The 20,372-nt window shown below is 42.4% G+C and overlaps 1 protein-coding gene across 2 annotated transcripts; it reads left to right on the forward strand.

The window, feature by feature from the left end:
* The first annotated feature begins 1,363 nt into the window (after positions 1-1,363).
* Positions 1,364-19,197, forward strand: akt3b (v-akt murine thymoma viral oncogene homolog 3b). 2 transcript variants are annotated; one of them, XM_076289569.1, is made up of 14 exons: positions 1,364-1,802; positions 3,657-4,197; positions 5,595-5,720; positions 6,573-6,684; positions 10,193-10,337; positions 11,590-11,721; positions 11,966-12,031; positions 12,301-12,369; positions 12,474-12,596; positions 14,176-14,304; positions 15,184-15,398; positions 15,836-15,923; positions 16,263-16,365; positions 17,523-19,197. In XM_076289569.1, exons 2-14 carry the CDS (start codon positions 4,149-4,151, stop codon positions 17,606-17,608), a joined length of 1,443 nt encoding a protein of 480 aa, XP_076145684.1. In that variant the 5' UTR covers positions 1,364-1,802; positions 3,657-4,148; the 3' UTR covers positions 17,609-19,197. The 2 variants fall into 2 exon arrangements, with proteins under 2 accessions (XP_076145684.1, XP_076145676.1); XM_076289561.1 differs by having other exon boundaries at positions 1,365-1,802; positions 11,587-11,721.
* Positions 19,198-20,372: the final 1,175 nt, after the last annotated feature.

Below are 20,372 nucleotides of genomic sequence, written 5' to 3' on the forward strand. Positions count from 1 at the left end.
TTCCATTCACATTTAGTCATTTAGTCACACATGTATTCAAAGCCACTTACAAAAAGGTGAAACAATCAAAGTACAGTGTGACAAGGCCATGTTAGTGCAGCAACAAGAACCATACCACAGAATTTGTATAGAATAGAAGTGACAGTTCTAGAAAGGGGGGTAGTCTAGTGGTAAATGCTAGATTTAGCATGTCCAGTTGTTGTACTTAGTTAGCAGCACATTTACCTCACTGCTTTCTTGGACAGCTGGTGTAACTCACTGCTGTCCAGCTTCCTCTCGCTAAACTCATGGAGACGGATAGCCAGTCCTGGTCCAGACATCCTGAGGGCAACAGCAAAGCCATCAAGTCACACGGCCACTAGGCACGACAACACACCAAGGGGGCTTCCATCTAGCGCATACTAGTGATATTTCATATTATACTCTGACTTACAATAAAGATGCACAATGACAATGCACGAATACACCTTTAAAGTTAATGTCTTCTTACCTGGGTAGTTCAAGATGTCAGAGATGGACAGTTGCATATCTCTCTCTCTCCCCCCCCCCCCCCCCCCCATGGGGTGTCTGTTTGCTCCTGTTGCTGAGGAACAGAAACCCGACCCAGGCAGGTAGCCTATCGCAGGGATGACCACACCATAGGACACCAGATGACTTCCTAAAACACCTGAACTCTAAGCTTAACAAAGAAGCTATGTGGAAACGTGTAAAGCGTTAGAAGGAAGGTATTGTGTTGTTTTTAGTCGATTACTTCTTGTCTTTGTTGCCCTCAATTTTGGCAGACAACATGCCTAAATATAAGCCTAGATTATCTGTTTAGACTATTGTCTGCTATATTTGATTAGACAATATGTAGGTATCAAACTTGAAACAATTCAGTAGGTAGCTGAGACCAATTAGAAAATAAAATATGTTTTGTGGTAAAAATGCCATGCGTTCATCACATAAATCTATTTATGTTGTTAATTCTCTCAAAACAACACTAGGGGGAGACACATTTCAATCATCCTTCATATTCTGTCCTCAATCAAAAAGGCTTTCGTAAAAGAAAATCACAGCGAAACCTGACAGTATTATGAACATTTGATATTAGGCTACTTATCTTATCTATCTTATCTTAATCTTAGCAATCATGAAAATGTCAAGCCAGGCTCTCTTCGTGTGGTAATTTCAGTTCTTTGTTTCCGACTTGTTTAAGAGGTTGGATTAGAGATGCTTTTGTGAAACAAAGCACACCCCCATTCCAAAATAGTCTCACCATAGGATCTCACACAGAGGATACTCAGACTAAAAAAACCTCACGGAATGTAATAGAAAACTTAACTTATAACCCAAAGTCAATCAGTTTATTGGTTTTATTTTCAATCCGACATAAAATGCGATATAGCTTAATCCATTGCGCTGCCAAATAAGGTTGGGGCAGCCAGCAACAAAAGCCCGGCGAGTGACAAAGCCAGGAAGAGAGGGACGTGGTCCGAAATCTGCCTGGCGTGACGTCACAACATTTCCTCAATGCCAGCGATAGCGGCGGTGGCAGGTCAGTGACGGAGGCAGCCACCGTCTCCTCTTCTCCCCATCTTCCTCGTCGTTAGCCGCATTTCCAGGGTCAACCGAATTCGCCGGCAGTGTCGGCAGCAATGGCAACGTCGCTGTCCTCCTCATCGCTCGGCCCGTGACGGGGCTTCCCAAAATCTCTCCTGCCTCCCATCTGAGCTGGTGGTGGTGGGAGAAACCAGCACAGGCTACAAGGATCCAGAGAGGGGAGACACCCAGCGAATCCCCCTAGCCCGTTTCCCCGACAGGTAATGCATCATGGCTCGTACTGTTTTGAGTGGGGGGAGAGTCTTTGAATGGGGTGTAACCACAGGGATGGTACAAATATGCTAACAGGAGGTTAATATATTTCTGTAAATGAATCGGGGCCTGTTTCCGCTCACAGTAACCCACCCAAGCTAGCACTGGTACTGATACAGCTAGCTCTTAGCATACGAAGAATGCACATCTGCAAGTTTGGGATGCGAGGCAGGGTGGACATAGTTAGATGCTGCAATCACAAGGCTTGGGCAGAGATGATGCTAGCACGCTAACAGTTATCTATTTGGTTGGAGGCCGCAGCCAAGCCTTGAAGCTAACGTTACAGGCCTAATATTTCTTTTTCTCGATTTGCCTTTCTTCTGATAGGCTACATTTAAACCGATTCTTAAGGTTAGTAGATCTAGTCTAACATACGGAATGCCTCCATTTTGCTGTGAATGATGTGAAAAATATGGACTCAACACGCACATCAGACGACATCGCTTATTTCCATCCCGCCAGCCAACGAGCCGTTTTCATATCACTACACTGATGTTGTATCATTAATTGCATTCAAAATGGCATTTTACTAGCTAATAGCCGCATGCTAGCTAGTCACGCTTGTAGGCATTTTCGGGTGTAACGGTAATTGCGCTGTCGGTCTATTATATAACTGTAGCCCAAAAGACACCACTCGCCTTCGGAACAAAAGCCGCTGTGTTATTGTTTGTTTATTGCGTGGCGGCCTAACTGTGTCGTCTTATTAATTGCTGGCAAATCCGCTGATTGTATAGAGCGGTGGCGTTAATGACGGGCTTTGCAGCGAAAGCCCACCGTTGGAATGCCCGTTGTAGTGTCAGCCATTGTTTTTGTTGTCATCTGGTGGGGGTGTTTGTTGGGCTTGTTTTCATAACATTCATATTTACATTCTGGTGGCACCGAATTGATGATTTGATGGCATGGTCATTTGAGAATTATTAAGCGCTCTAATAAAGTGTCACTATTTAAAACGCGCATGCTGAGTGTATCAAAACAGATAGATTGGGTGTATATAGCCTACCGTAAGAACATGCAAGACAAGTAGGCACACACGAAGGAGATACTGACCAAGTGTGACTGTGCAATGTCGTGTTTGGAAGTCTGCATCTTATCAGGCGATAGCCTACATTTGGCATTTGAGACTGCTCTCCTCGGGCTATCCCACTATGCGGTGGCGAATAGTTTCGTTTCATTCATGCTAACAAACAGTTATTCCCAATCACGGGATCTGCCTTAAAGATCGGCTTCAACGCACAAATAAAAAGCCTTTATCCTTGCGTACACAGCGAGAACCTCTTAGTCAGCTTTCATGTCTTGTCAATACCTGTGTCTGTAGCCCACATCACCATTGCTGAAGTCATGGATGTTGATAAGATAATGTAATTGGTCATCTGTCGGCTGTTTTAAGATTCTATCTCGGCTGCCATATCCTGCTTGTGCCCGCCCCTGGCCCTGCATAGATGTGTGTGTATATGCAAGAGCCAGTCCGTGTGTGTGTTTTGATAAAGTAGGCTACAAGGGGACAGAGTGGCAGCCTTTACACGGGGGCCAGAATCTTGCTTGTTCCGAGAGGAAAGGGGGTGATTTAACGGCTTTTGGCGCTGGGAGGGACGGGAAACGTGCTCTTGGCCTTAACAATGGCTTTATTTCTCACATAAGTGTTCACAAGAAACAGGAGGGAGGGAGGGAAGGAGGGCGTGTAGCAAAAAAGGGAGATAGAGTGGATTGAAAGAAGGATATTGCTCAATGTGCAGTTATATTATTATTATTATTATTATTATTATATTATTTTTTTTCTCTCTCCACTGTTTACTTCCTTCCAGGCTGAGTCACCACTGGAGTGTGACAGGGGGTAGAGGGTGGGAGGAAGAAAGAGAGACAGGGAGAGAGAGAGAGAGAGAGAGAGCTAGTGAGAGGTTAAGTGATAAGTGATATCAAAGCAGGGGTGAGAGAGGAAGTGAAGGAGTGGTACAGAGAAGGAGGAGGAGGAAAACGAGTAGGAGAGACCAGCCACGTTGATGCAGGTAGCACACAGAACAGCAGAAGCAGCAGCAGCAGTAGCAAGAACAGGCCAGATACAGACAGGTGGGTTGTAGGCTAGACGGTGTGTGTGTGCGTGTGTGTGTGTGTGTGTGTGTGTGAGTGCGTGAGTGTGTGTGTGTGTGTGTGTGTGTGTGTGTCTGTGTGTGCTGTTTCGAAACTAAGTAGAAGGAACAAGAGAGAAGGAGAGGGACCGGATCAGAGAGGGTTAGAGTGGGCAGTGTGGAGACTGCTGGCAAGGGACCACCGGGTTCAGAGCCGACCCGCAAGCCGTCATGAATGACCCGAACGTCGTGGTGAAGGAGGGCTGGGTCCAGAAGAGAGGTGAGTGGACCTGCTGCGACACACACGTGCGAGTGAGTGAGTGAGTTTTATTTGATTAAGAGAAAATAATTGATGTGAATTCACAGTGAGTTCACAAATTCATTTGTTCATTTTGTGAACATATGACCTTGTGCACACAGTGAACACCAGTTGTATATCTCTGTTTTAGAGAGTTTAGATTAGAGGAAATGTATGAGTGAGTGTTATATGATGCACAGGCTTTATAGATTTGTTTGTGTCTTTGTGTGTGTCAGTGAGGAAATTCAACTTTGAAATTTGACAGTAATGGTTTGTGAAAATATGGGCGGTGGTTGCGTAGTGGTTAAGGAGCTGGGCTAGCATGCAGTAGCCTGGAAAGTTGTGGGTTCAATTCCCAGCTTCCATCGTTGTGCCCTTGAGCAAGACACTTAACCCCAATTTGCTCCGGTGTAATATAATTGACATGTGTAAGTCGCTTTGGATGAAAGCATCTGCTAAATGAAAATATTATGTAAATGTCTGTGTGTGTGTGTCGGTTGTCCAATAAGAAGGTAAACAGGCCTAGGAATGAATGAATTAAAATGGTTTGCTTGTCTCATGTTTCTAGCATCCTCTTGTGTGTAGACATTTCCCACAAAAAGTGGATCTTTCATATATTCTTGATTCATTAGATTTAAAGTGAAATACAGTATGATGATTTGGGGTGCCATGTCATGCACAGTTAATGCAGCCTTCTACCAGGAGATTTTAGTGCACTTCATGCTTCCATCTGCTGACGAGCTTCATGGAGATCCTGATTTCCTTTTCCAGCAGGACTCGGCACCTGCCCACAGTGCCACAGTGTTACAGTAGTAACTGGTTTGGTTACCATGGTATTACTGTGCTAAATTGTTAATTGGCCAGCCTGACCTGAGCCCCTTAGAGAATCTTGGGTTTATTGTCAAGAGAAAAATGAGAGACACGAGACCCAAGAATAGATGACCTTAAGGTCGCTATCAAAGCAACCTGGGCTTCCGTAACACCTCAGCAGTGGCACAGGCTGATTGCCTCCATACCAAGCCACACAAGTAGTAATTTGTGCAAAAGCAGCCAGAATAAGTATTGAGTGTATAAATGAGATTAGTCAGATTAGTTCATTTATTTTCCTCTTTACCTCTTTATTCTAATATTTTGAGATACCTCTTAACCCCTTTATTGTAATATTTTGAGATATTCATTTTTGGTTTTCATGACCTGTCCGTACATCAAAAATGACTTAATGACTGAAATATTTCACTTTATATCTAATGAATCTAGAATATATGAAAGATCCAATTTTTGAACTAAATTAGGTAAATTAGGTTGTACTTTGTTGCTGTGGCTCAGCAGCAACCATTTTGGCTCAAACCTGTTTCTCTCGACTTCCTTACCCTTCCTAGGAGAATACATTAAGAACTGGCGACCGCGATACTTCCTGCTCAAGACGGATGGCTCCTTCATTGGCTACAAGGAGAAGCCACAGGACATGGACCTGGCGTACCCGCTCAACAACTTCTCTGTGGCCAGTGAGTGTGACCCCGCGGCTGCCATTTTGACATTTTCATTTACAACACACGACACTGCCACATAGCTGTAACTAAACCTGTTTACTCCCGATGAAAAACGTTAGATTGCTGCTGTCAGCTGTGTAGCAGATTTATCCTGTTCTCATCAGTGTGGCTTTATGATATTTCACATCACACTCAAAGTGACTGACATGTGGCATTCAGTCAGTGAACGAAGTCCTGAGCACCGTGCTCTACTGGGAGAGGAAAATGAGTTAGAACGTTTTCTTAAGTGCTTCGAGAGAAAATAAGTAATGTGTCTGGACGCCTGTGAAAAACACACTCCCCCCCCCCCCCCCCCCCCCGCTGCCATTTCTTTATTCTCGTCTGTGAGGATAACAGCCACTGCATGTGCCAATGAAGAAATGAAGAGCCCCCATTACTTTAGCATGCAGGTGGTAACTCTGCACAATTACCTGAAGTGGGTCTTTTGAGTAGTGCACATGTTACCCAGTGATGGCCTGAAGTGCCATTATGCCAGGCCTCCTTCTGCTGCTCTCAGAATGTCACGGAATCTCCTGATGGCTTTCAAGGGGGCTTTTCAGGCCACAAGTGTTTTGGTATTTCACAAGTATTAAAGGTGTAAAGGCTTGTTGATGTAAAAAAAAGTAAAACACCAACCACATATTCTTAATTGCCGTATGTAGCGTTTCATATTAGAGGTTTTCTTAATAGCCGTATGTAGGTTTCATGTGTGTTGACAGTTTCACTCCGCACTTCAAGACGCCACATTTGGAAGTCATCTTTTCAGATTTATTTTTGTTGTGTGTGTGTGTGTGGTTTCTTATCACCCCTCTTTTTTTTCCTCCACAGAGTGTCAGCTGATGAAGACAGAGAGGCCCAAGCCCAACACCTTCATCATACGCTGTCTGCAATGGACCACTGTCATCGAGAGGACCTTCCATGTCGACACACCGGACGAAAGGTATGGCTGGCTCTCCCCTGCGGAGACAAATAGAGAAGCATATTGGCTGTCCTGCTTTCAGCTCTCTCGTGTATTTATGTTTGTCAGTTACCTAATGGTCATAGAGTAAACTGAACAAAAAGGTGTCAGTTTTAAGCATTCTGTTTGTATGATTTTCCCATTCTGACACATCAGCAAGCTGAAATTGTGACATCATCATTATCAGCACTGACATTGTGACATCACAAGAGACTGAGGGCCAGATGTACCTACATTTGCGAACGTAGCGTTAGTAGCGTCATGGACAAACCGCAGATTGCGAATGCTGTCAGACCCAAGTTTCCGTCGTATTTATCAATCGTTCAATACTTAGTGTAAACTGCGCCTTTCTCTGCCTTTCTCCGCCCATAAACGCAATTTACGAATGTCCACAACTGTATGGCAGCGCCTACATACAAGCGCAGTTGAATGAAGTTAACTGATGACAACATTCAAAAGAATCAAAACGTTTAGCGATCATGAATAATACCATACATGATAAGATGTCAACAAGCAGGGAGATAATGAAGATCAGTAGTTCTACTCAAACTACTTGTGCACGTAGGCTATGGAAGATTGGTCAAATCTAGCAAGTAGGAAAGTTTAAGTGAATGACGTGAAAGTGAAAGTAAGGCCAACGAAAAAAGCAACGAAAAGGAAAAAGACTTACAAAACTGGTGCTCTAAATAGCGATTTTGTTGTCTTTGAATGGTTCTCTTATTGACGCATTGAACTGCAGTTTGGATTAACACCTGCTTTTACAAGGCGGAAATATTTAGGCGCAGAATAGACGTGCGCTTTCACGAGCAGTCTTTGTACATACCGCGGAATACATAATTAGGCGCTATTTACGCTTCCCCACCCATCTCTTTACGCTAAACTCCCCCTTTCCTCTGGATCCTCTCATGAATGCATATGCATGACACGAAAAACGCAATGTACCCTTTTCAGCTCCCGCAACAGGCAGTTTGCGCTTTAACATCTTTGCGGCCTGTTTGTACATACCTCGCAATGATGTTACACGCACGTTGCGAAACAAATACGCCTGAAGTGGGCACAAAAGCGTTAGTACATCTGGCCCCGAGTACCATGACGACTAAATATGTAACATAGCAACATATGTTTACTTTGTGGAGCTGGATCTTACTATCTTATTTTAGGGTCTAGAATATCTCTATCCTGATGTTCCTGCAAATGTGGCAGTAACACAGTAACTAGCCCTTCCAGCTGAGGCATTAACAGTTAAGAAGCAATGACTCAGAGGACTTACGGAATTGCTCAGATGTGAATCCTCTATATGTGGTCTCTACACTATCACATCAATGCTTAATGACAGCTGATGTCATCAGCAAGGATCATTAAGTCAGCTGTGAAAGAGGGGTCATTTGGTCATGGTGATGTCATCTAACTTTCAGGAGGTCATGTGACTCCATGGGAATTGGAGTGGGATGAGTCAGAGGCATCCATTTTGAAGGATGACATCACTGAGATCAGAGAATAAAATATTCCCATGGAGTGTTACTAGTCTGAGTGAAATTTCATCAGTCAGTAAACTGATGGGGTAAGGGGAAGTCGATGCACTGCACAGATCCAATCTGAAGTTATTATTTTTTTTTTTCACAATCACCATGTCACGTAAAACAAACTGTCCCCCATCAGACTTATTAGCATGTCAAGATGCATATCAATATTTGTCGACCTAAATCCATGATCTTGGCCTCAATGTTAAATCCCAGTTAGAGTTAACCCTTAGAACCCTAAGCTGTTTTTAGGGCATTTTCACTACCTTTATTCATAAGGATTTATTCTGGTCATTGTAAGTGCCACAAACATATATTATATATTGTTTTTTTCAGGAGAGTCTATGCTATTCAGATCATGTATTAATACTAGCATTGATTTTATTTTGATTTTTAAAGAATTAAAATATAAAAAGTGTATTATACAAATTCTTATATTTCGACATGTATCTCACCACAGCAAGCTCACAGCTCTACGTGCATTTCATGTGGTTGTAGGGCAGACTGTCCTGAATCGGGCAATATAATTGCCATGTTGGAGGGATACTCTGGGGCTGAGCAATTTACAGAAATATTTGCTGTGTGATTTACGGAAATAAATGCCATTTTTTATAGTGACCTTTCTGAGCTCCATATCTGTGACACGAACTGATCTGACCTGACTTGACCCGAGGTTACGTGTTAGCCTGCGTGCCTGTGTGTATGCTGTCATAATAATTCTCAACTTTTTACTGCATTGCCATGAACAAAGTAAAGGCAAAAAAGGTGTTTATTTGTTGAACAAATTGGGATGCAATGTATGCCTTGAATTGGATGCCATGCAGGAATTTGCTAAGATCTCAAAACCGGAATATGAACATGCTTTGCCATAGAGAAACACATGATAGCATTGGATTATAAACATGCTTTGCCACAAGAACAGACAAAAACGTGGGGTAAGTCCAGCTATATGAAGTTATTATTTTGCTGTCACTTCGTCTGTTTTATAACCCAGAAGGATGTACTTGGTATCAAATGATAGCTCTGAGTCTCCTCTTTCATCTGACATGCGTGGCATATCTATGTGATCACGGGTCCGCGAGTAATTCAAACGAGAGTAATGAGTGTGCAGCGTTGGTTTGTGTACATGACGTTATTATTTTGCAGTCACTTCGTCTGGTTTTATAAGCCCGAAGGATCGATAAACATGGTACGAATGGATAGCCCTGTGCCCCCTCTTTCATCTGATATGCTTGCCATATCGATGCGATCACGGGTTCGCGAGTAATTCAAACTAGAGTAATGTGTGTGCAGGTGAACGCAGAGAAGTATAGACTGTAAATATGATGCAATTTGATTTAATTTCATGATTTTTTTTCATTTTCATACTTGATCGTACAGACAAGTGTGTAGTCTCGTTGGAAAGCCCCACTTCTGCTCTGTCGTGCAATAAAGGTTTCATCTCGCTGCGATGAACCGTTCCAGAGCAATGTAACAGAGAAGAAGGGGTGTGTTTTTTGACGCACTTTGCGTCAATCGGGTTCTAAGGGTTAATGTTCACTCCAAAAAGCATCAGCAGCATACATCACAGACAAAGCTGGTGTTGAAATAGGGCCACAAAAGAAGAGAATTGTCACTGAGTAGAACCAAGGCATGCATGCTGTCCTCATTTGGCATCATTTGCAATTATATTGAGTCAGCTTTTATTCAAATCACTGCTGAAAACCACAAAGGCGTGTATACCATCACCAGCTTTGGTCCATAGGAGATGGATTAGTAGCCAATGGAATGGAACCAATTTAGACGTATTGCTGCTATTACTGTCGCCGTGGCAATGCCATGCACTGTTGCCGTGGTGAGTGTTACCGCAATCGCATGTGTAAAGAAACGGGGGTAGGTCCCTCTCATCCGTCTCCGTTAGCCAAACTGTCACCTGTCACTTAACACGATGACTGATTGATTGACTGATGGCGCCGTTGCTGTGGCGACAGGGACGAATGGGCGGAGGCGATCCAGATGGTGGCGGACAAGCTGGCCAAGCAGGAAGAGGAGGGGATCCTGTGCAGCCCCACCTTGCAGATGGAGAACGTCAACGAGGAGGAGATGGACACGTCCATAAGTCATCACAAACGGAAGGTATGCTGGGGCAATGGAAGGTATGCTGGGGCAATGGAAGGTATGCTGGGGCAATGGAAGGTATGCTGGGGCAATGGTAGTATAGTGGATAAGGAGCCGGGTCTATAAGTCATCACAAACGGAAGGTATGCTGGGGCAATGGTAGTATAGTGGATAAGGAGCCGGGTTGGCATGCTGTATCCTGAAAAGTCGATGAGTTTGATTTCCAGCTGCCGGCGATGTGCCCTTGAGCGAGGCACTTAACACCGGAATCTGGCCTTGCAATTTTATCATTTAATTGACATCAGTAAGTCGCTTTGGATAAAAACGCCAGCCAAATAAAGATAAAGATGTACAGAGATTCTTGCATGCGTGCCTGCGTGGTCAAAACAAAGGATGCAGATAAACGCAGGGTTCCCACGGGTCATGGAATTTCTGTAATATCATGGACTTCTGGAAAGTCTATTCCAGAAATGGAAAGTCTGATTATTTTGATCATTTTTGGGGTAAAGTCAGGGAGTATCAGAATTTTGTTGTAGCAGTAACATTTTCTTGCCAAAATACACTAATACAAATATATTCCTATTGGTGTACATTTGCTTATTAGCTTTACTCCTTGCTTGAGTAGCCCAACAGTGTTTATTCAATGCCCATTTATTCATCTCCCGCTCTAAAAAAAGTAAAAGATTCTTGACCACTACACGGGTGCTTTGAAGTCATTGGTCGGTATATTGTACTAATCATTGTATAGTAAGTCCTGGTTTTTTTGTCAGGGAAAGTCATGGAATTTTACATTTGACTTCGAGTGGGAACCCTGTTAACGTCATGTCACTGGAGGGACTGCCTAGTAGTTATAGGAAGAGCAGAATGTCACATACATTGCCTGACATACCAGTGGGAATAGAGGAATGTAAGTCACTGTAATATAGGTCATTTGATTTGTATAGCAGTATAACAGTAGTTGAATTTCCCATATATATCTGTACTGTATAAGGAATAGGCAGTGGCGTTCCAGAATGTACCAAAAGGGATGCTGTGGTGCACACATGGCGGTGACTGTGGAACATCCCCTGTCATTCACGAGTCACGACCCGATTAGAAATCATCACATTAGTGACCGACTACAGTCCGTGAGCATGAGAGAGAGAGAGAGAGCTTTTAATATAATGACAGTTCAGCATGGGCTAGATCAGCTAAAGTCGTGCTTGCCATGTGATTACGTCACTCACGTTTGGCTTCGTCGCTGTGGCGGCGACTTGTTCTTCCTCAGCAGACAATGAACGACTTTGACTATCTAAAGCTGCTGGGCAAGGGCACGTTCGGGAAGGTGATCCTGGTGCGGGAGAAGGCCAGTGGAACCTATTATGCAATGAAGATCCTGAAAAAGGAAGTCATCATTGCAAAGGTGAGTGTGTGTGTGTGTGTGTGTGTGTGTAGCCTCATGCTTTGCTCATTGCAAAGGTGTGTGTGTGTGTGTGTGTGTGTGTGTGTGTGTGTGTGCATACACTCATCTGTATGTATTTTCATAGACTCATCTTTATGTATTTTGTGTCAGTCATTGAACGGTTCTGTAACAAATCCTGCACCTCATTTCTCTCTTTCTCTCTCTATCTCTCTCTCTCTCTCTCTCTCCCCCTTTCTACTTGCAGGATGAGGTGGCCCACACACTCACAGAAAGCAGAGTACTGAAAAACACTAGGCATCCATTTTTAACTGTAAGTACCATACTTTACTGTATGATTTCAGTTCAGTGCTTTATTGGCTTGAAATTCAAAACATAGGCTAGCCAGATCTCTAGCCTTAAGTCGAATAAACTTGTAGCTTAGGCTATGTTATGTGTACAGAAATGTAAGTACATGTAGCTGTCTCTCAATCCAGGTGGTCTCGGCTCATTTGTTTTGTACCGAAACTGAGTGTGATTGCTGCTTTCACACAGACCCAAAGGTAAAAGAGTTAAAACAATTCTTATTTTTACATCCTGCAGTCCCTCAAGTGGTCTTTCCAGACAAAGGACCGCCTCTGTTTTGTGATGGAGTATGTTAATGGTGGTGAGGTACGATGGATTTGATCTCTTTACTTATAACAATGTTATCATTGCCTGCAATTGTAAATAATTACAGGCACGATTAATGAACTGTTATAACTTGTCTTGGGCAGCTTTTTTTTCATTTGTCAAGAGAACGGGTGTTCTCTGAAGACCGCACACGCTTCTACGGGGCGGAGATCGTCTCTGCTCTGGACTACTTGCATTCTGCCAAGATTGTTTACCGTGATCTCAAGGTGAGTTTTGAACATGTGTGCCAAATCCACATGTGGCCATTTCTTTTTTCCAAATCTTGTTTATTTAACCATTTTTTTTAAAACAAATTTCATTCACCTCACTCAGATTCACAAACACTTCTAAATGCTGTCCGTTTGCATCACATGTCTCATCGTTGTGTTGGAATTGGTCCAATGTGTTGTTGGAGGAATTGGTTCGTTGGTAATTAGGTCTTTATTGTCCTTTTATGTTCCAGATAACACATTAGCTAAGTATTCACACACATTAGCACTACTCACACTATATTGATTCAGTAATCGATTGAAAGGAAGAGTGATCTTGTAAACAAACAGGTTGGAAAAGCAAATGGTCTTATTCACTCCCATTTAACTGTAGAATGTAGGAACATTCTTCTAAGACTCTCTTCTGGGCCTTGTTTCCCGAAAGCATTGTAAGCAGTTTGTAAAGTCCCTCTTGCGAACGTCTTAAGATTTGCAGCCCTATTTCCCGAAAACATTGTTGTTTAAGAACGTTGTAAAAACACTCGTAGATCTACGAGTGATCCAGAGGACTCGTTAAAGGTGTCTTAACAGGTACTTCACTGAGGTCACCCAAGACATACAGGGAAATTGCAACTAAGAATAGAATTGTCCAACATGCGTTCCCATTCTCTGTTATGTACTTGTACTGAATCCGATTTTAGCGAGCAAAATAGCATACATTTAATGCTCATAATAATGTGATAAGAATGAACAAGAATGAACAAACAAAAATTTATGAAGAAACAAACAATTTATGACAAAATACTTTTTATCTTTTAATAGATAGATAGATAGATACTTTATTGATCCCCAGGGGAAATTCAAAGAGCAAAGTAAAGGAACATGTGGTTGTAGTCTGTGCTGCGTCAGAATCTAAGCCTATGTTATGTAAGCCTACACATTTCCTCACTATCTTACTCGACTTTTTCCGTATTTAAGTGAATTAATGTAGATCTGAGTTTAAAGGGTAGCTGTGACGTGCTGTCACCTGACATCACCAAATTAGAGTACATGTCAGAACTGTTAACGTGGACAGCTCCCCTTAAGAGCATCTTAAATCAAGTCAAAGTCAAAGTCTGCTTTATTGTCAATTTCTTCACATGTCAAGACATACAAAGAGATCGGAATTACGTTTCCTACTATCCCACGGTGGAGACAAGACATATTTTACCAATTAGGTCCACAGACAAACATAACATTCAAGTAAACAATATAAAAAGTAAATAAGAAGGCACATACAATGAATTAAGAGCAGTGCACGCACGTTCACGCTACGAGCATGTGCGGGAAACCGTCAGAAAAACCAAACGAACGATCTTAAGATGACATGTAGAAAACCTTTGTAAGTGCGTGTACTGTATCATTATCAGGAAACGAGGCCCTGGCCAATTGTAGAATTAAGCACCGGCAAATGCCCTTCTGTTTCCAAAAGCAGTTGTGATATCGGCAATGTTCACAAATGGAGAACAGCAACATTTGATATTGGTTTGACTATGATCTTGATGGTGGTGGTGATGATATTGATGATCATGACGATGATATGAGTCCTTCCTCCCAGCTGGAAAACCTGATGCTGGACAAAGACGGGCACATCAAGATCACCGACTTCGGCCTCTGCAAGGAGGGCATCACTGACACGGCAACCATGAAGACCTTCTGTGGCACCCCTGAGTACCTGGCCCCCGAGGTAAAGAAGCTCACAGGTCAAAGGTGAAAGACTGGTTAAAGGGGAAGTCTGTCAATCCTGGTGAAAGGTTGTTGATATGGAAACTCAACAGCCAATCCAATTACACCTCCCTGCCAAAGTCCTCTCAGGAAACACTTTTCTTTTTTTTTTTTGTCGGTTTCTCACTTCCTGTTCTTTGTTAATGCTTCTCGAGCAAACGTGTGAAAGTGTGAACTAAAAACATACACAGAGAAAGATGATGTCGTTGTCTCTGCCGGTAATAGTAGATGATATACATCACCGTGATGATGTGGCCATAGAAACAGGTGAGGTCACTCACTATAAATTGGTGAGTGATGATGGACAACTTTTTCCTCCAATCACATGCTAGTGGGTGATGACTGAGCAGATTATAACATTCATTAATATTTTACATGTGTCTTAAACTCAGAGTGTAAATTATGCAATGGCAATGGGGAAGTTTTTCTTCTGAGTATACACTAGAAAGCACAACACAGCTCAACCACACATTTACAGTGATACAAAATGCTACTTTTGCCTTCTTTGGGAGGATACAAATTTTACATTTGAAATTATTTTCAATTAGATTCACTAAAGTGTATCAAAACATATCAGCAGAATCTGACAGCTATGCTTTCTACTGATGTAATCTGTGTGTGTGTGTGCGTGTGCGTGTGCGTGTGTGCGTGCGCGCGCGCGCGTGTGTGTGTGTGTGTGTGTGTGTTTGTTTCTTTGTGTGTGTGTGTGTAACACGCGTATACTTCACATACCTCAGTCGAGATGCTGGAAGTTAATGACTACGGCCTGTGTGTGTGTGTGTGTGTGTGTGTGTGTGTGTGTGTGTGAATAGTAAATAAAGGTATGCATACCTCTCCTCAGGTGCTGGAGGATAACGATTACGGCCGCGCGGTGGACTGGTGGGGTCTGGGCGTGGTCATGTACGAGATGATGTGCGGACGCCTGCCCTTCTACAACCAGGACCACGAGAAGCTGTTTGAGCTCATCCTCATGGAGGAGATCAAGTTTCCCAGAACTCTCTCTTCTGACGCCAAGTCACTGCTAGGCGGACTGCTCATCAAGGATCCAAACAAGAGGTGATTGATCAGTCATTGATTGATCAGTGGGGAGGTTTCATTCATCATTACATCATAAAGGGCCGTTCACACCAAGAACAATAACTACAACAATAATGTAAAATAAGTTTCGCTCTTGCTTATATGAATGACAACGTCTACACATAAATTATAATGACAACGACATGAAGAACAGGTGTGTGACTTGAAAGTAGAAAAGTAATATGGCCTTAAAGGTGCAACGTGTTGTGATTTTGTGTGTGTGTGTATTTGTTTTTTAATATAACAAACATAAGTAGAAGCCTGTTGTTAGGCTGTCTGGTCAGACCTCTACAGGGTATTACGAAAACTAAAGCTCCACTTTGAGAAGCAGTGGAGGTAGCTTTCAACCACATTGTCATTGCCATGGTAACGGGTATATCTGGAACATTCCACTGATTGCTCATATGTTTACGCAGACTTGGCGGAGGCCCTGACGATGCCAAGGAGATCATGCGACATAGCTTCTTCAGTACACTGGACTGGCAAGATGTCTACGACAAAAAGGTACGGGGAGTTGTCTTCTGTTAATCAGGCATAGGGTTGTAGTAGTGCTGTTTCTTTTTTCTTTTTTGTAACTGTGAGTTTCTTCGTTGAACTGAAGGTAGTTGACATTTTTTTCTTTCTAAGCCTCTCAGTTATGTACTCTCTCTCTCTCTCTCCCCCCCCCCCCCCCCCCCCCCCTCTCTCTCTCTCCCTCCCTCCCTCTCTCTCTCCCCGTTTCCCCCTTCTCATTGCTTTTTCTCTCTCCCTGTTCCTATTACTTGTTTTTACCACTTCTCTTTTATGATCCTCCTGTTGCTGCTCTTGTTTAATGTGTCCCTCTCACACTCGTCCTCTCTGTAGTTGGGCCCACCCTTCATGCCCCAGGTGACCTCAGAAACAGACACTCGGTATTTCGACGAGGAGTTCACAGCACAGACCATAACCATCACCCCTCCAGAAAAGTGTAAGACTCCTCATCTCTTTGCTTCTTGTGTTCATTTTTTTTAACGGCATAGTCTCCCGATTCCGGCCAGAGGTTGCTCATATTTCAGATTAACTGGAAATGGAATATGGATCGGTCCGAGCCACTTTGTTTCCCTTTTCCAGATCTAGAGGACTGGGGAGAATTTCTAACCAAGTGTTTTACATTAGAATTGAGGACTACACCTTTAACCTGTCTGCGTCTAATGACTGCCGATAAGATACAAAAAAATTACTCGACATGATGCCTAACTGAAACGATGCCATGGCCGAAACCTTAAACCAGACATAGAATGGAAAACCGTTTTTACCTTGGTTTTGTTGAATGAGGAAAGTTGCATGGTACATGGCTTCAAAGCTACCATGTAAATCTTAGACTTTGAAACTAAAAATGGGAATCCCTGATCAATGTGACTGGTGAGACTGGACCAATGATTTCAAAGTAAACGCTATGTCTACACCCGTCACCATCCTAGTGTTGGAAATGTTTTCCAATCGTGAGTCCCCAGACTTTTAACCCCAGACTAATGGCAGTGTTTCCCACAGAATTGAATTCCATTTGTGGTGGTTGGATTGCAGAATTATCTTGAGTACAACAGTTTTTAACAAATTAGCACAGCGTGGTTATGATGCTAACCAGATTTAAGCACAACACCTGGAAAATCATTGTGTGGTTGTCAATGTTGATATTGTGGTGGGCCGCCACAAATAAGTCAATGTATGGGAAACACTGAATGGATTAGGCCTAGATGACAGAATGTGAAACTTAAGGGAAATTATGGTTCAACAACAACGACCTGTTTTTGGATGATAATGTGTGTACTTTTTCGTGTGTGACCAAAACGACGTCATTTGGTGCAGTTTTGAGTAAGACCAGAATGTTACAGCTGCAACTTCCACCTAGATACTAAGTGGGCGGGGCCAAGCTACCATCTCTTGCCTTGGTCCTTGTTGCTTGTATTTGATTTGATTGGATGTACTGGCTGTGTGTGTCATGGTTTGACACAGTAGTGTGAGATTTGATTGATTGATTGATTTATGCAATCAAAATAATGTGACCCATCTATGCTTTCAATACAATTCAGTATTTTTTTGCTTGTCGAGACTCATGTCTGCTTTGCTCTTCTTCTTTGTCCTTAGTTGATGAAGACGGAATGGACGCGGCTGATAACGAACGAAGACCACATTTCCCACAGTTCTCTTACTCGGCTAGCGGACGCGAGTGATTGAGCCGCTTATTCGGCTAGCAGACGCGAGTGATTGAGCCGGCCCCTACTTACAGGAAAATACGTAGCCATGCTAGGAAAAGTCTCCCCTCTTTTCTCCTTCTCTGTGCTTGCTTATCGACCAGGGAATTTTTTTTATTTTATTTTTTTTTATTATTTTGTGTGTGTGTGTATATATATTTTTTGGTTCATTTAGTGGGACTTAAAAAAGGGGGTTTTGCACAGTGGGATTGACTAAGGATAGTCCACCCACACAAAAAAAAGAAAAGAAAAATGAAGAAAAAAATAGAATTCTTGTGACATTTTTCAGCATTTGTTTACAACAAGTTTTTTTGTTGTTATTTAAAATATCTATCAGTATTGAAATTGATATTGAGCTATTTGTTTTTATTATTTTTTTGTTTTCTCGTTTTCTTTTCCCTTGTTTGAAAAAGAGCCGTATTGGGGAACAAGACCAAATATGTTGCCTTATGTGTGCGGTCGGTCGGTCAGACAGACAGACAGACAGACAGACAGGCAGGCAGGACAGATCCAAGCATCTGGGGACAGTTTTGTCTAGCTGTAGTTTGTGATGGGTCACTAGTGACTTTTTCATAGTTTCTTTTCCCCCTACTTCATTTTTGATCAGGGTGTGAGGCTTTATGCCATGGGAGCACACAGGCCCCTGTTGTCACGGCTACAAGGAACATTCTCCATAAAATGGGAAAAAAAACACACACACAGGCGCTAGTGAGGAGGAGGAAGTAAGATAATAATAATAATAATAACAACAACAAAACAAGTAAAATACAAAATACAAGCGCTACAGCGTTTGAATATACATTCAATATAATTTCATATTTCTTTTTTTTCTTCTCTTTGTTCTCTGGAGAGTATATAGAGCCTAAAACAGAGGTTTTATGTTACCGGAATAACACTAACAGACATATACATACAAACAAACAAACAAACAAACAAACAAACAAACAAACCAGACTGCCAGGCACTGACTGACAGCACTCAGGCCAAACACACCTCAGAACCCTGCACCGGACAGAGAGTCATTGTACATCTCTACTACAGGTAAACGTCTCTCGTTCTCTCTCTCTCCACCTCTCTTTCTCTCGTTCTCTCTCCCCCCCCTCTCTTTCTCTCGTTCTCTCTCCCCCCCCCCCTCTTTCTCTCTGTCTCTCTCTCTTTCTCTCTTGTTTTGCTCCACATGACAGGGAGACTCACTCAGCATCACTACTACACTTTGATAAACTAATGAAAGGAAAAGAAAGTCTTAGCCTTTTGAAAGGATACACTACAAGAGACAAATGCAGATTTTGAAAGACTATTGAGGTTGTGTGTTTTTTTTTTTTTTTTTTTAAGTATACATAGGGGAGTGCATGATACTTTTTTTCCCTAATTGTTTTCAGTTGTAACAAGTGAGAGGACACTTCAGAATACTGCAAGTGTGGCGGCCAGCAGGGGCACTCACCAGTTGGTATGAGGGGCCGATTAGGGAAGCGGAGTTGTAAAGGTGTGTTTGTGTGTGCGTGTGTGGTACACATGTGTATGTGTATAAGATCATCCAACCAACTCTGACAGACACTGAGCCATGTCATTTCAGAGTTGGACGGGGGGAGGGGGGGGGGGGCGGGGTTAGGGGAGGTCGGTGTGGTCATGGGACAAGTGGATTGGGGAGAGCGGGGGAGTGATTGTGAAATTGAGATGGCATGTGCTGGGGATGTTCTCAAAAGAACTTCCCAATACATTTGTTTTCTTTTCTCATTTTTTTTGGTTTGGTTCAGTGATTGGTAATGTACATATGCAATGCCTTCTCTCTTTATTTTCCATGTTTAGTCTTGGTCACAGTTTTTGAGCAGACAACTAGGAAAAAAAAAAAAAAACCTGACAATTTTTTGTTTCTATTCGTGTGACTGACTGTCGTGTGAATACCCGGCTGATAAAAGAACATGTTAAAAAAAAAGAAAAGAAGAAAAAAAAACGAAAAAAAACCCCCATATGTTTAGGGTCGGGAGGGGGTTCTAAGGACAGAACAGAACAAATACACAGAACTTCTACTTCAGAGTTTGGGTGAGGGAGGGGACCAGAATGAAGGAAACCCAGAACATTAATACAGGAGCCTCCTCATCCTTGCGCTCTTTTTTTTTTTTTTTTTTTTTTTTAAATGTCGGTGTTGTTTTGTGGTTTTACCATGGAAATGGTTGCCAAGGTTACAGTTATGCCACCCCCACCTCCCACCTCACTCCCATGCAAGCCCCTTCTTCCCACAGATAACCTGGTACAACAGATCCGTCCATACTTTCAGTTTTGGGCCACAGCACTACTGTATCATGTGTTCTTTTTTTTTCTCTCTCTCTCTGCAAGACATCAACAAATGTCTCTTAAGACAACCTTAGCTACATCAGGCTGTCTTCTGTTTATTTTCCTTTACTGCTCTTTGTAATTTTGTACTGTTGTAATAGTTTTATTTTGTTTATTTTTGTTTGTTTTGCTCATGCTGTTCTCAACAGTGTTATCCTCCTTCCTGAAGCATTTGTCTTTCCATGGACGGAGGCTGTGACCAATGTATTTCAGAAATATCTTTCTTTTTTTTTTTTGGTTAGTTTATGTTCTTGTTTTTTTCCATTTGCCCGTTTCGCCTGTTTTGATTTTTCTTACCAAAACACTAGGGCAAGAATCCAGTAGTGGTCTTGCATTGCCATTTGGTAGTATTTATTTTAAGTTATAATAAAATGCTCAAAAGTTTATCTGTGCCTTTTGTGTATGCTTTACC

This window comes from Alosa pseudoharengus, unplaced genomic scaffold, assembly GCF_046254945.1.
Source record: "Alosa pseudoharengus isolate Yale_2024_CS ecotype anadromous, Long Island Sound unplaced genomic scaffold, YU_APseudo_1.1 YU_APseudo_1.1_scf_1, whole genome shotgun sequence".
Classification (NCBI taxonomy): Eukaryota; Metazoa; Chordata; class Actinopteri; order Clupeiformes; family Clupeidae; genus Alosa; species Alosa pseudoharengus.

Bases quoted from the DNA above. Each gene is read 5' to 3' on its own strand.
- akt3b (XM_076289561.1), top strand. From the start codon at position 4,149: ATGAATGACCCGAACGTCGTGGTGAAGGAGGGCTGGGTCCAGAAGAGA. The intron at 12,597-14,175 runs GTGAGTTTTGAA...CCTTCCTCCCAG, and splicing joins TTGTTTACCGTGATCTCAAG to CTGGAAAACCTGATGCTGGA. The intron at 16,366-17,522 runs GTAAGACTCCTC...CTTTGTCCTTAG, and splicing joins CATCACCCCTCCAGAAAAGT to TTGATGAAGACGGAATGGAC.